General features: G+C 33.5%; 2 protein-coding genes across 3 annotated transcripts in view; both read right to left on the bottom strand.

The window, feature by feature from the left end:
• Positions 1–121: 121 nt before the first annotated feature.
• On the bottom strand, positions 122–1350 carry LOC108733986 (MRG/MORF4L-binding protein). Its single transcript, XM_018465356.2, has 2 exons — positions 1005–1350; positions 122–952 (listed from the first exon to the last, which is right to left on the bottom strand). Exons 1-2 carry the CDS (start codon positions 1075–1077, stop codon positions 348–350), a joined length of 678 nt encoding a protein of 225 aa, XP_018320858.1. The 5' UTR covers positions 1078–1350; the 3' UTR covers positions 122–347.
• A 1943-nt stretch (positions 1351–3293) lies between these two features.
• LOC108733988 overlaps positions 3294–14484 on the bottom strand; it is a 57464-nt gene continuing 46273 nt past the window's right edge. The window contains exons 4-5 of one of the 2 annotated variants that reach the window (XM_018465358.2): positions 6203–6334; positions 3294–3447 (exon numbers count right to left, since the gene is read on the bottom strand). In XM_018465358.2, the coding sequence (XP_018320860.1) occupies positions 3437–3447; positions 6203–6334 (143 nt within the window). In that variant the 3' untranslated portion in view covers positions 3294–3436. Of the gene's footprint in view, positions 3448–6082; positions 6335–14484 lie in introns of those variants that run through there. The other variant, XM_018465357.1, reaches the window with a different exon arrangement.

Below are 14484 nucleotides of genomic sequence, written 5' to 3'. Positions count from 1 at the left end.
CTTTTCAATGTGTATCTTGGACTTTTTCTGAGAAATTTAATTACCTTAATTACCCCTGGATGAATTGTTTTATTAAATGCTTAAGATTTTTATTAAATTAACAGAATAACTATAATTTATTTACAAGAAGTATCCACTAATTAAACTATTAGTATAAATCCTAAACAAATATTTATTACAAAATTACTCTATATATGGTTCATTAGTCAAAATATACCAATGCAAGTTATATAACTAACTGTATTCGTTTGTCTTAAAAACCTAAATATCATTTGTATTAAACAGTCTGTATCATTAATAAAAATATAAAGGAAGTGTTTAATAATAGTCACTCAGTCAGTAAAGTATCAAGTTCGACGTCTTTTAGTCCCTCCAGGTGTTGTATTGATAGGACTGGCCTTTCCACTACTACCAGAATCATCAGGTTTAAGGCTTCCCCTAGTTGGACGTTTAGCTGTTCTTGGAGTATCATCAGCTTTACTTTTATAGCTTTTACCTTCATCTCTTGAATGTGTACTAAGAGAAGATCTACTTTTAACTGATTTTGATTTATCTACATCTTTTTTAATTTCTTTTTTTCCAGAAAAAGCAGTTTTGAAATCCTTTCCGCTATCTCTGCTGTCCCTTCTTTGAGCTTCTTTGAACACCTTTCCACCTGTTTTGTCATCCCTTTTAGTTTCCTTTATCATTTTTGGAGTTTCTCTACCTTTCTGTAGACTTTTTCTTTCCTCTGATTTTTCTTCTTTTTTTGCCTTTAAAACTCCATATTCTGCATCAGGTAAATAAAAATCTACTTCATTATTAGGAAAAGGAACTATCTCCATGTCATCCAATGCTTCTAAATTGTAAAGAACATCCAAATGAGACCAAATTTTTTCACTAGGTATATCTCTGTTTAGATTTGTTGTTAATTTCTCCCAGATAACTGCCATTTGAAAGTGTTTATTTATTCCTAAAATTTATATATTATACTTTTAACTGAGAGTAGTTAAAAACCAACTAACCAACTGGTTTATGTCCGACCATTGCTTCTAGTAAGTGTATTTCGTTTGATACATTCCATTCGAAATCTTCCATACCTCTCTTGTTGGTTTTCAAAAGCTTGCCAGAGACAGTCTTTTAATGTTAGACATAACACAATGAAAACAGTAATTGTTTTATATTTTCACTTAATAATAAACTCGGCGTTTCCACTTAATTTGATTGAAAAATAGTTAGGTTATATTTACAAATAATGTTCTTCTTCCTTCAAATTAAAGGCCAAGGAGCAATTGTTTCCATTTAGCCACTTATTCTCTGAATTGAAAGCAGTGGCGTTACGTATTGGTGATAAGGAGCGTCAATTCGTTAAAACACATACTGGTCTTAAATATTTCTTTATAACTACAAAGTAACTGATCCAAAATCGATGGTAATTCATAATTTAAAGAAGTGAAACTGTAGGTTCAACAAAATTTCACTCGAAATTTTGAATTGTGAGTCTACAATATAATTCAAAAGAAACTAATTACAGAATCATGAAATGATATTGTACAATAATAATTACGTTCATCAGTAAATACAGAGTCTATATATATANCCATAGTTAGTTCAGCATCGTTTAACAAATTGATACTAATAAGTATATAAAATTTAGAAAAAATTTGTTAAACTAATACTTATTGCATCTTGATCAAAATCAAGGATTGGGCCGTATTTACAGTAAATGTTAAATTAAAAGCTGCACCGTCCAGAACTCTTAAGCAGAAATATTAGTAAAACCTAAATACTGTTTAAATGCTTTTTGTAGATGAAGTTGTTCATAATGAAGTAATCAAGAAGTTAAATTAGGATGTCGTTACACAAATCTATTTTCGTTGGACTAACTCTTGAAATTATACATTTCTTTGTAGCTATTTCTTCCTTTTATGTCGCACGAGGGAAAATGGTGAAAGTATGGAGTATATTTCTTTAACCACGTCTCTGCTTATTTGAAAACTGACCTAAACTAAACGAACTCTCAAAATCTTTTGATCAAAGCCTAACATCCTCAAATTTATTGAACTCATATTGCTTTATTATTTGTATGAATGCCTGAAGGTGTTTATACGAATTTACCTATACCACATCATATTTTTCACGAGATGATATTGCCCTTTTTTGAATGTACGAAACAGAAAATCGCTATGTTCTGGTTACAGTTGGTTACTTAACGTAACGTAAACATCATATTGAAAGATCTTTCAATTAGTTTCATTTGTTAGCTTGCATATATTATTACTATGCCCCACTCCTCTTAGTTTTCAGTTTTTGCTGGTCAACTTTCAAATGAAGATGAGCTAATGCCAAAGAATATACTGTACCAATTTAACGTACACTTATTGGTTTTGATAAATTGCAAACTATTAAACATGTGCTGAAAATTACTGATTTTTGAAGGCTAATTCGTCATTATTATCATTATTATTGTGATTAGGTATACCTTTTCCTTACTTCCCATTTTTGAATGGAGAAGATAAATGGGCTTTCGCCCAGGGTTTTAGTAGATTTTAAGTCTTACAACGTACTTCGTTAGCTATTGGCCTAAGTCTAAAATGTTGTCTGTCGGTCTAGGATGGAATGCTAGGTGAGGAAAACGTCGACGGTCTTTCGTTGGGCCAGGGGTTCAATAACCTGTTGGATGCGGTCATTGCCTACCGGTGTCTTGTCAGTTCTACATTGCTGGGCTCTCCGGCTTTTCTGCCTGACCAACAACTGGGTCTGCAGCCTTGCATGGCATGAACATTCAGCAGCCTCATCGATGGCCGATGTGTATTACGTAAACTTCGTTGTTAATTCGTGCGGCTTTTTCGCAAAAAAAAAACACGGCAATGCTTATAAGGAGCGAAGGCGTCAACCGACCGCAATTCATACCTATCAATGTATACATATTCTATGAATGTGTGTTTTCGTGCAGGATATTACAAAATCCGTGTCAATGCGTCGAGGATCTAAAGTTGCGTACGATAGCGTATCCGTTGATTCCTTTCTTCGCAATCTATTCCAAAACCAAAAAAGCTCTTCATTAATTGTTGCCCAAAATAGCAAAGCACACATGCTAACCGTATCACGATTGTTTTTGCGATATTACATTATTTTGTATGATTTCTCACATTTTCGTTAGAAAGCGTGCAAATCTCATAAATAAAATTACTTCTTATCGTAAATTAGCAATTGCTTTGCTAGGTCATAATTAGAAACAATTAGAACATCTAATAAGAAGGGGAAAAATCCTTAATCCTTAAAAGGTGAATTTGTTACCTGAGACAAACAGAATAAATAGGGATTTTACAAAACAAATAAGGGATTGTTCAAGTATTATGTATGCAGAATTTTAATAATTTTAGATCCCTACCTTATCTTTAAAAGAAACAGTACGGAAATTGTGGATTCCCTTCCCCCAATAGTTCTTGGGCCTTTATCTAAAAGCTATAGAAACATGAATTATACCGCGAACAAAGGAATTTACGGGAAATTTTCGAAAATAATCAAGAATATTCCATGATCAATGATAAGTGACCAATATCCAACAGTATATAGTTGTTAAAAAAATCGATAGAAAAGAATTGACACAAATTATAAATAGTAACTTATTAAAACCTGGTAATTCAGTTGTAATTATGTTTATAATCATGTGTCATGTGTCACAACAATTCACGAACTCAACTTCAAAAACTAAAAATAAAATTTAATGCACTTGAAAACTGTAAACATAAACAGATACAGATAATATTAAGCTACCTTACCAAGGTTTGTTGTAAAATTCATGAAATTGTAGCAGATTTCTTATCTACTATAAAGTTGTTTAGTAAACCTTTAAATATTTTATTAGTAGCGCTTGATATTTATTTCTATTTTTATGAGGAAAGATTCGACTGGTACCTAATCGTAACTTACTTTCCATTTTTTTTTTCTGTTTTTAAGTAACCTTAAGCACTTTTATCTCGTAAAGTAACTTTCAAATTTATTATCGTATAGAGCGTTAAGTTTTATTTTATCCTTTCTCTGTATTATGAGCATTAAATTTCTTCGAATGCGACAAAACGGATACGACTTAAGATGCTGAGATCCTGTCTAGGACGTTGCTGTCACAGACCCTTCCACTTGTTTTCCACTTTTACCTGCTCTGCCTTACGATGGCATCTACTATAAAAATTTTAATACCTTTCCTACATTGGTCACGCATTTAAATACGTGAATCTTTAGGTTTTTGGTAAGTTCGATGACTTTCGAAGGGCCTAATCTTTAGTGGTCTCAGTGGACTGTCACGAAGGTTACTTACGTTTGTATTTGAATACAAATGTACACATGTAAATTATCAATAAATAAAGGTTTTATGCTGATACAGTAAACTTGAAAAACGAATATTCGAAAAAATGTTCATTTATACTGTCACGGTAAGTATAAAATAACTTCAGAGTGTGTAGGTATTATACTAGCCAAGTAGATTGTACGCGGCACATTCAATAATAGAAAAAGTAAAAAAAATCGAAATTTTACCCATAATAGTAGAGTTCTTTGGAATTCGAAAGTATAACTAAAATTATTTCGACTATTTAATTTGTAAAACGACTACCAAGTTATCCATTTGTTTAAGAAAATACGATCTCAGTTTTTAATACGAAGTTTAACTTCATCTCAAGAGGCAAAAACTGTGTCCATTGCAATATTTCATTAGAATCCGGCACTTTAATTGAACTGCTAGCTAATCACTAAATTAATAACATTAAAAACTGTATAAACTGGCAGCTTTGCCGCCCAAACTTTTGAGTCAACTTATAAATTGTAAGTTCAAACAGAGTGGATTTTACTAATAAAAGAAGTAGAAAAAAATATTACTATTTGGGCTCCCAAAATTGACTTATAGATATAACACACAAATTAATTTTATTATGAATAATAAATAATTGCATTTATAATTCTCAGTGTCTTCAATATTCAATCATTATTGGCAATTATACTGCTGTGAATTGTTACAACATTTACAAGGATTTGTTTTTAATCTATATATATAAAAGAAAGTCGTTTTAGTTACACTATTTATAACTCAAGAACGGCTGAACTGATTTGGCTGAAAATTGGTGGAAAACCAGGAAACGGACATAGGATACTTTTTAAAACGTGCTATAAGAAAACGCAGCTAACATGGAATGACAAAACGTAACTGACAGGAAAACGAAATGTTGGCTATGGTTAAGTATGGTGTTTTATTTATAGTCAGATATACCTGAAACTTGGTTTTTATGCTTTTTCATATAAAATTAGTGACATACATATCTACCTATTTCAACATTTTACAAAATTCCACCTCTTTAGGAAGCTGAAAGGGGTTTGCAAAGATTGCAAGTTTGTCTTTGGTCCGATTTACTTGAAACTGGTTAAAAAATTTAATCTTTGTTGGGGGAGATGAGTGGTGAAGAGGAGTTGCAGTGTTTAAATGAAACATATATTATTTGTGGTCAGATTTACTTGAAACTTGGTCTTAATGGTCACTCATTTAATTTCTGAAAGACCTATCTTGACATCTTAAAAAATTCAACCTCCAAAGGAAGGGGGGTAAAAAGGTGTTGCAATTTTCGTTTGGGACATACTTTATTTATAGTTGAATTTACTCGAAACTTGGTATATATGCTGTTTGATATTATTATTCAAATGAAAAGTGGTAGCAACGTTTCCATGGAGTATATTTTATTTGTACTCGGATTTACTCGAAGGTTGCTCATTGTCGAAATAAAGCAAATACGTGTTTTGGCAATTTTTAAAAATCAACCCTTAAGGATGAAATGTTGCTACGTTTGTATTTGAAATCTAAGATGACGACATTACATAAAATTAAAACGTTGTAAGGGTGAATTGGGAGTTAAAAGGTTTTATGAAGAAACAATATTAATTTCTGCGAACGAAGCCAGTTTGTTATAGAAATTCATATTTTTTTCGATGTATTCAATTTAAATAATTATAAATAAACATCTGTATAAAGTAATTGCGGAGATGTGTCGGTAATAAATTCCTTTAGTAAAAAATGATCATAGGATGTTCGCTTCTATGATTAATACTACACGTGTATTCCACACATACATACATACAAATCAAGTAGTTAGGGTTTTCGATGAGGTTAACTACATGATGATGTGAACGTTATTAGTGAGCTTTTATTAAGAGCGAGCTTTTTGTGTTGTGTTACCCGTTCTTTCCGCAAGAGAGATTTCGCCAGCAATGGCCATTAGGCCACGTCGGGTTTCTTCATACTGCTCTCCGTACCCGTACCACTGGCGAAATGGGCGCTTAATTGGCTTCGTTCTGGTGATGAACAGTGCTGGAAAAAAGAATTATAGATCCTTGTAACTTCTAAAAGAGGCTAACGAACTTCATCCTCGAATTTTTCGTAAAACTATATACGCCGGTATATGGGACATAATGGTCGTGCAATTTTCATGATTATGATGACGCAACCAACATAATTTTGAGGCGATATGTCTGAGAACAAATCGCTAACTTGCTAAATTTAATTTTAAGACAAATTGCTTTAATGTGTTCAGCAATTAATCTGCAATACCTAATATACTCCTCTGTATGTATGTATATATATACAAGGTCCGCTCCATAAGTAATGAGCTCTATTTTTTGACGCGAGCTTAGATCGGCGCGCACTCTACCGGCCAGGGAAGGCGGTGCGGGGCTAAGCTTTCAGACATTTGTTTGGCTCTGAGCACCCAGAGCGGAAGAAAGTGTTTTTGTAATCGTGTCACAGCGAGATGGAGAGTTCGACAAAACAACGTTATACGATTAAGTTCTGCTTCCGGTTGGACACATTTTCTACGGAAACGTTAATTATCAATATGTTTTGGGAGATTCGTGTTTGTCCAAATACAAGACAAAGATAATGTTCATCGTCCTTTTTGGAGCAAAGGAGATCATTCTCTACGAATTTGTCCCGTCTGGAGAGTCCGTGAATGATGCCTACTATCTGGATGTTCTGGAAAAGCTAAAAAGAGCGGTACCGCACAAGCAAAGTTAGATCAAAGACAGTCGGAAGCTTCATCACGACAACGCGCCTTTTGCCACACCGCTTTCGTTGCGAACGATTACCTGGTCGGCCTTGATCAACATTCCGGTGATCCCGCCAGCCTCCGTATAGTCCGGATTTGTCCTCTGCGGACTTTTTTCTCTTACCCTGCGTGAAAGCAGCCCTGAAAGGTCTTAGTTACTCCATCGAGAACATCCAACACAATGTCACGGCAGACCTTATTACGGACATTCCGTAACTGACCTACGCTGACGCTTTCGCGGCATGAAAAAGTCGCCTAAAAAAATGTATCGAGGCAAAAGGTGCGTATTTTGAGGAATATTGATCAGTTGTACCAATTTGCTTAATAAATCTGTCATGCTACTCATATGAAGTAACAAACAGAACCAATAAAAACTAATAAAAATAAAATAAAAACAAGAAAAAATAGAAACAAGCAAAAACTTACCCCAAATTAACCACAACTGTTTTAAAAAACGTAGGCTCACGGGAGTAAAAGTGAGTTTAAAATTATTGTGGTGAATTTGGAATACGTAATTCTTTTCTTGTTTTTATTATTTCTATCACCACACTATCTTCTTCTTTTCAAAATAATCTAATCTATAGCTATATTACATTAGCAAAGAATGTGTTGGCAACCTAGCTATGTCGAAGACAAATGTAGAAAGCCTAGGTAGATTTTTTGTACGTATTGTACATAGTTTGTAAACCAACATTTCTTTTCTGCGTATCATGCAAAAAGAAAAACTAAAACAACCTGACCACTTTACAGAATTCGACTGGCAGAGAAGATGATACCTTTGGCGAAATTAGCAATTCCATTGAGACACGAGCAAGGTTGTTTTGTGCGTATAAACACGGAGAAAACGAATATTCCCACATTTTTTCCCATGTAATACGTATAATAGAAATACATAGGCTGAAAAACTAAAGTAATAAGTAAATAAAGGGATCTTTATTGGTTTCTGCAACTGTAGGTTGAAAAATTTACATATATCACGTCAAGTTTTTCAAAACAAGTTTCGTTAATTAGCTAATATTAATTAAAAATATTGAAATAAAATTCTTTACTCATTAAATTACACCATAGTAATGTCATTATGTACCTTATCATTTTGTAACAAGTTTATACTTGAAGGTAATTTATCATGTAATGAGCATTCACATCTTCTTAAAAGAAATATCCTTGATTTATAATAATATTAAATTTTGACTTCTAATTTTCACTCTTTAATCAAAATTAGCTTCCATTTTTGTCTTTTTCGTTACGGACACCCTTGTTTCTGTTTAAAGCAATTGTCAAATTATACAATTATCATCAACGTAAGGTCGTCAGAAGAAGAAAGATTGGTGGGACACGCACCTCCATTCTTTACTATCCTGAGCTAATCTTTGCATTTCCCCAAAACTAGTCCTTTTAACTCTTGTTTTTACTTCTAATACGTCTCTGACTAGCCCTACATGCCTGAGAAGGTGTCAACCTACTTCGCCTACATCTTATTGACTTCCATAGAGTCCTCTGTTCACCTATTCTTTCTAATACCTCTTCATTTCTATCCTTCTTTCTCCACGGCAACCTAATCGCCGGTAACAGCACATTTCGAACGCACAATCGTTTCGCACTCGTACAGCGTCACACTCCAGACATTCATCTTTAACAATCCTTTTCGAATTTCTAAATTAACCGTTCGCGAGCATAGAAGTGACTTCTTTTTATTGAAGGCGACTCGACCCTGCACTATCCCGTGTTATCTATATCTACTGATCTTTCCATCCTGACTTATCTGACTTCCTAAGTATCGAAAATCAGCCACTTCAAATTTTTCGTCTCCTGTCTTTATATTCGCTCTTTCGTTACTTTTTCTTCCCTTGCATAATAGTATTTTTGGTTTACTTTTATTTATTTTCATACAACACTTTTTTGTCAATACCGCTTCCATTTTATTTAAAGCTATCTCTAACTCTTCCTTGCTAGATCCTTATATTCCCCAAATAGTGCTTTTGCCTTTTTTTCGTCTTTCTCTGTATGCTTCTAGTAAAGATTTTGCATGAGAAGTTAGACTAATTGTTCTAAATGTCTCGCACCTATCCGCGTCACTCTTTCTAAGTATAGTTACTATCACGTTCCGTTTATAATCCTCTGGGACTTTCCCCGTCTCGTAAATGTGACTAACTAGCTTAAAAATACGATCTCTAACATCTTGTCCTGCAGGTTTTAGTATTTCCCCCTGTATCTCACCTACACCTGGCACCTTATAAGTTTTTTATTGCTACATCGAACTATTCTCTCATTATGGGATTACCTAGCTCATCTATCTCTACACTATCTTCCTTCTCTAATATATCTCCTAACTAATGACCTTCGTGTAGGTTCTCTAAATATTTCCACCTATCTGCCTTCTCCTATTATCAAAATGACCCCTGCCTCGTTACTTATATTATTACTAGTGCACCCTACTTCTCTAGAATACTTTTTAATTATATTATATGCCTCATTCGTTTTACCTACTTCAAACTTTTCGTCTAGTTTTTTACACTTTATATCAATCCACTATTCATTAGCTGCCCTACATTTTCTAATTTTTTCTCACTATATATCCTTTTATAGTGTTTGTCCTTCTTCGTCTGTCCTATTTTTATATTTCTACCTTTCTTCTATTAGTCCTACAATCCTATTTCTTATCCAGGGTTTTCTACTTTCGTTTCGTTTAAGACCTAATTTATCTCTAGCTGCTGACTTTAGGAACATTTTAATGCAGTTCCATTCTGTCTCTACGTCCCTGTCATTCGTTTCTTTTTAATTTAATACTAATGCGTAGAAAAAATGAATATATTTTTTGTCAATGTATTATTTAAATTTTAAGTAAAACTTATCTTTGTAGAACCGTAAAGATAATTGAATCGGTAGTGATGTTTACACATTGATTTGCAACTTTTGCAATTAATTAAAACATACATGAAATTTCAACTTAGAAAATAGCAATATTAATCGTAGGAAAACCTTTATAAACCATTAATAAATGTATGCATACATACGACTATATCTAAAACCTGTAAACGGATTTCTCCCATGACTTAAACGACAAACTGCTTGAGGTAAAGGTAGTCATCCAAATAAGAAAGTGGTTGAAATTTAATATTCAACTGTTGAGGATAGATAGAATTAACTTTTGGTAAGATAATCCCTTAGTAGTTGCGCACAACCCTTTAAGTAGTCATATTGGATATACGAGAACTTTGAGCCACAGTAACGATGTGATGGTAACTTTTTACCCTCCACTACGAATATACTTTGCTTGTTGTGCTCACTGTTTCAAAAAATTTAATAAAAAAGGATTTTGCCTGTAGCAAATTTTGTAACTTCTTCTAAATACAAAATGCAAATACTTTTTTGATTTAAGCCACAATATTTTAAGACTTCTATTTTTATCTTGTTTATAAACGAAATTCTAATGATTCAGTTTCGGAGAAAATTTTCGTGATCGATGTAAATGTCGACTAAAATTAAGCAGGTTGATCAACTGCGCAGGAAACCGTAGCGTGCGATATTTGGTAAGACAATTATCTCTTTATTAGGTGGATACTCACGAACCTATCAAAGCATTACCTTGAAGCTTTAGCAGAAGAAGAATCGATTGGTGAAGAAGTGCATAACGGAATAATAAGGACTCGGTCAAGCAGAACCAGTGTTGTCAGATCGGAAAAATTTACAAATGTACCTCATATTTTATTCTATTGTACAATATAGATACGTATCATCATAAGGTCGTCAGTCCTAAGACTGGTTGGACACGCACTTACACTCATTCCTGTCCTGAGCCAATCTTCGCATTTCCCCAAAACTTGAACAACCTACATCCTTAACTATTTCCGAACAATAATTTAATATAGATCTACCTCTACTCCTCTTAATTCCTGTTTCTGCCTCTAATATGTCTCTGACTAGACCTTCATGCCTGAGAAGGTATCCTACCAACCTATCTCGCCTATCTTTTATTGACTTCCATAGAGTCCCCTGTTCTCCTATTCTTTCTAATACCTTTTCATTTCGTTTTCTATCTACGGTATCCTCATCACTCGCCTGTAACACCACATTTCGAACGCTTTCTTTTCCGCAGGGCCCACAGTCCATGTTTCGTACCCGTACAGCGTCGCACTCCAAACGTACACCTTTAACAATTAACCGTTCGCCAGCATAGAAATGACTTCTTTTTATAAAAGGCGACACGACCCTGCGCTATCCTCTGCTTTATATCCCTACTACTCCTTCCGCCCTGACTTATCTGACTTCCTAGATACCTAAAATCATCCACTTCTTCTAATATTTCGTCTCCTATCTTTATATTCGCCCTTTCCCTACTTTTTTACCCTTACATACCAGTNCGTTTAACAAATTGATACTAATAAGTATATAAAATTTAGAAAAAATTTGTTAAACTAATACTTATTGCATCTTGATCAAAATCAAGGATTGGGCCGTATTTACAGTAAATGTTAAATTAAAAGCTGCACCGTCCAGAACTCTTAAGCAGAAATATTAGTAAAACCTAAATACTGTTTAAATGCTTTTTGTAGATGAAGTTGTTCATAATGAAGTAATCAAGAAGTTAAATTAGGATGTCGTTACACAAATCTATTTTCGTTGGACTAACTCTTGAAATTATACATTTCTTTGTAGCTATTTCTTCCTTTTATGTCGCACGAGGGAAAATGGTGAAAGTATGGAGTATATTTCTTTAACCACGTCTCTGCTTATTTGAAAACTGACCTAAACTAAACGAACTCTCAAAATCTTTTGATCAAAGCCTAACATCCTCAAATTTATTGAACTCATATTGCTTTATTATTTGTATGAATGCCTGAAGGTGTTTATACGAATTTACCTATACCACATCATATTTTTCACGAGATGATATTGCCCTTTTTTGAATGTACGAAACAGAAAATCGCTATGTTCTGGTTACAGTTGGTTACTTAACGTAACGTAAACATCATATTGAAAGATCTTTCAATTAGTTTCATTTGTTAGCTTGCATATATTATTACTATGCCCCACTCCTCTTAGTTTTCAGTTTTTGCTGGTCAACTTTCAAATGAAGATGAGCTAATGCCAAAGAATATACTGTACCAATTTAACGTACACTTATTGGTTTTGATAAATTGCAAACTATTAAACATGTGCTGAAAATTACTGATTTTTGAAGGCTAATTCGTCATTATTATCATTATTATTGTGATTAGGTATACCTTTTCCTTACTTCCCATTTTTGAATGGAGAAGATAAATGGGCTTTCGCCCAGGGTTTTAGTAGATTTTAAGTCTTACAACGTACTTCGTTAGCTATTGGCCTAAGTCTAAAATGTTGTCTGTCGGTCTAGGATGGAATGCTAGGTGAGGAAAACGTCGACGGTCTTTCGTTGGGCCAGGGGTTCAATAACCTGTTGGATGCGGTCATTGCCTACCGGTGTCTTGTCAGTTCTACATTGCTGGGCTCTCCGGCTTTTCTGCCTGACCAACAACTGGGTCTGCAGCCTTGCATGGCATGAACATTCAGCAGCCTCATCGATGGCCGATGTGTATTACGTAAACTTCGTTGTTAATTCGTGCGGCTTTTTCGCAAAAAAAAAACACGGCAATGCTTATAAGGAGCGAAGGCGTCAACCGACCGCAATTCATACCTATCAATGTATACATATTCTATGAATGTGTGTTTTCGTGCAGGATATTACAAAATCCGTGTCAATGCGTCGAGGATCTAAAGTTGCGTACGATAGCGTATCCGTTGATTCCTTTCTTCGCAATCTATTCCAAAACCAAAAAAGCTCTTCATTAATTGTTGCCCAAAATAGCAAAGCACACATGCTAACCGTATCACGATTGTTTTTGCGATATTACATTATTTTGTATGATTTCTCACATTTTCGTTAGAAAGCGTGCAAATCTCATAAATAAAATTACTTCTTATCGTAAATTAGCAATTGCTTTGCTAGGTCATAATTAGAAACAATTAGAACATCTAATAAGAAGGGGAAAAATCCTTAATCCTTAAAAGGTGAATTTGTTACCTGAGACAAACAGAATAAATAGGGATTTTACAAAACAAATAAGGGATTGTTCAAGTATTATGTATGCAGAATTTTAATAATTTTAGATCCCTACCTTATCTTTAAAAGAAACAGTACGGAAATTGTGGATTCCCTTCCCCCAATAGTTCTTGGGCCTTTATCTAAAAGCTATAGAAACATGAATTATACCGCGAACAAAGGAATTTACGGGAAATTTTCGAAAATAATCAAGAATATTCCATGATCAATGATAAGTGACCAATATCCAACAGTATATAGTTGTTAAAAAAATCGATAGAAAAGAATTGACACAAATTATAAATAGTAACTTATTAAAACCTGGTAATTCAGTTGTAATTATGTTTATAATCATGTGTCATGTGTCACAACAATTCACGAACTCAACTTCAAAAACTAAAAATAAAATTTAATGCACTTGAAAACTGTAAACATAAACAGATACAGATAATATTAAGCTACCTTACCAAGGTTTGTTGTAAAATTCATGAAATTGTAGCAGATTTCTTATCTACTATAAAGTTGTTTAGTAAACCTTTAAATATTTTATTAGTAGCGCTTGATATTTATTTCTATTTTTATGAGGAAAGATTCGACTGGTACCTAATCGTAACTTACTTTCCATTTTTTTTTTCTGTTTTTAAGTAACCTTAAGCACTTTTATCTCGTAAAGTAACTTTCAAATTTATTATCGTATAGAGCGTTAAGTTTTATTTTATCCTTTCTCTGTATTATGAGCATTAAATTTCTTCGAATGCGACAAAACGGATACGACTTAAGATGCTGAGATCCTGTCTAGGACGTTGCTGTCACAGACCCTTCCACTTGTTTTCCACTTTTACCTGCTCTGCCTTACGATGGCATCTACTATAAAAATTTTAATACCTTTCCTACATTGGTCACGCATTTAAATACGTGAATCTTTAGGTTTTTGGTAAGTTCGATGACTTTCGAAGGGCCTAATCTTTAGTGGTCTCAGTGGACTGTCACGAAGGTTACTTACGTTTGTATTTGAATACAAATGTACACATGTAAATTATCAATAAATAAAGGTTTTATGCTGATACAGTAAACTTGAAAAACGAATATTCGAAAAAATGTTCATTTATACTGTCACGGTAAGTATAAAATAACTTCAGAGTGTGTAGGTATTATACTAGCCAAGTAGATTGTACGCGGCACATTCAATAATAGAAAAAGTAAAAAAAATCGAAATTTTACCCATAATAGTAGAGTTCTTTGGAATTCGAAAGTATAACTAAAATTATTTCGACTATTTAATTTGTAAAACGACTACCAAGTTATCCATTTGTTTAAGAAAATACGATCTCAGTTTTTAATACGAAGTTTAACTTC

This window comes from Agrilus planipennis, unplaced genomic scaffold (genome assembly GCF_000699045.2).
Source record: "Agrilus planipennis isolate EAB-ADULT unplaced genomic scaffold, Apla_2.0 scaffold36, whole genome shotgun sequence".
NCBI lineage: Eukaryota > Metazoa > Arthropoda > Insecta > Coleoptera > Buprestidae > Agrilus > Agrilus planipennis.
The sequence above is the reverse complement of the archived record's forward strand: the minus strand, read 5'-3'. Positions and strand labels throughout refer to the sequence as shown.

What these genes read in the sequence shown, in the direction of transcription:
- LOC108733986 (XM_018465356.2), bottom strand. Translation starts at nt 1,077, where the DNA reads ATGGAAGATTTCGAATGGAATGTATCAAACGAAATACACTTACTAGAA. An exon ending in GGTCGGACATAAACCAGTTG is followed by an intron (nt 953 to 1,004) that starts GTTAGTTGGTTT and finishes TATAAATTTTAG; the next exon opens with GAATAAATAAACACTTTCAA.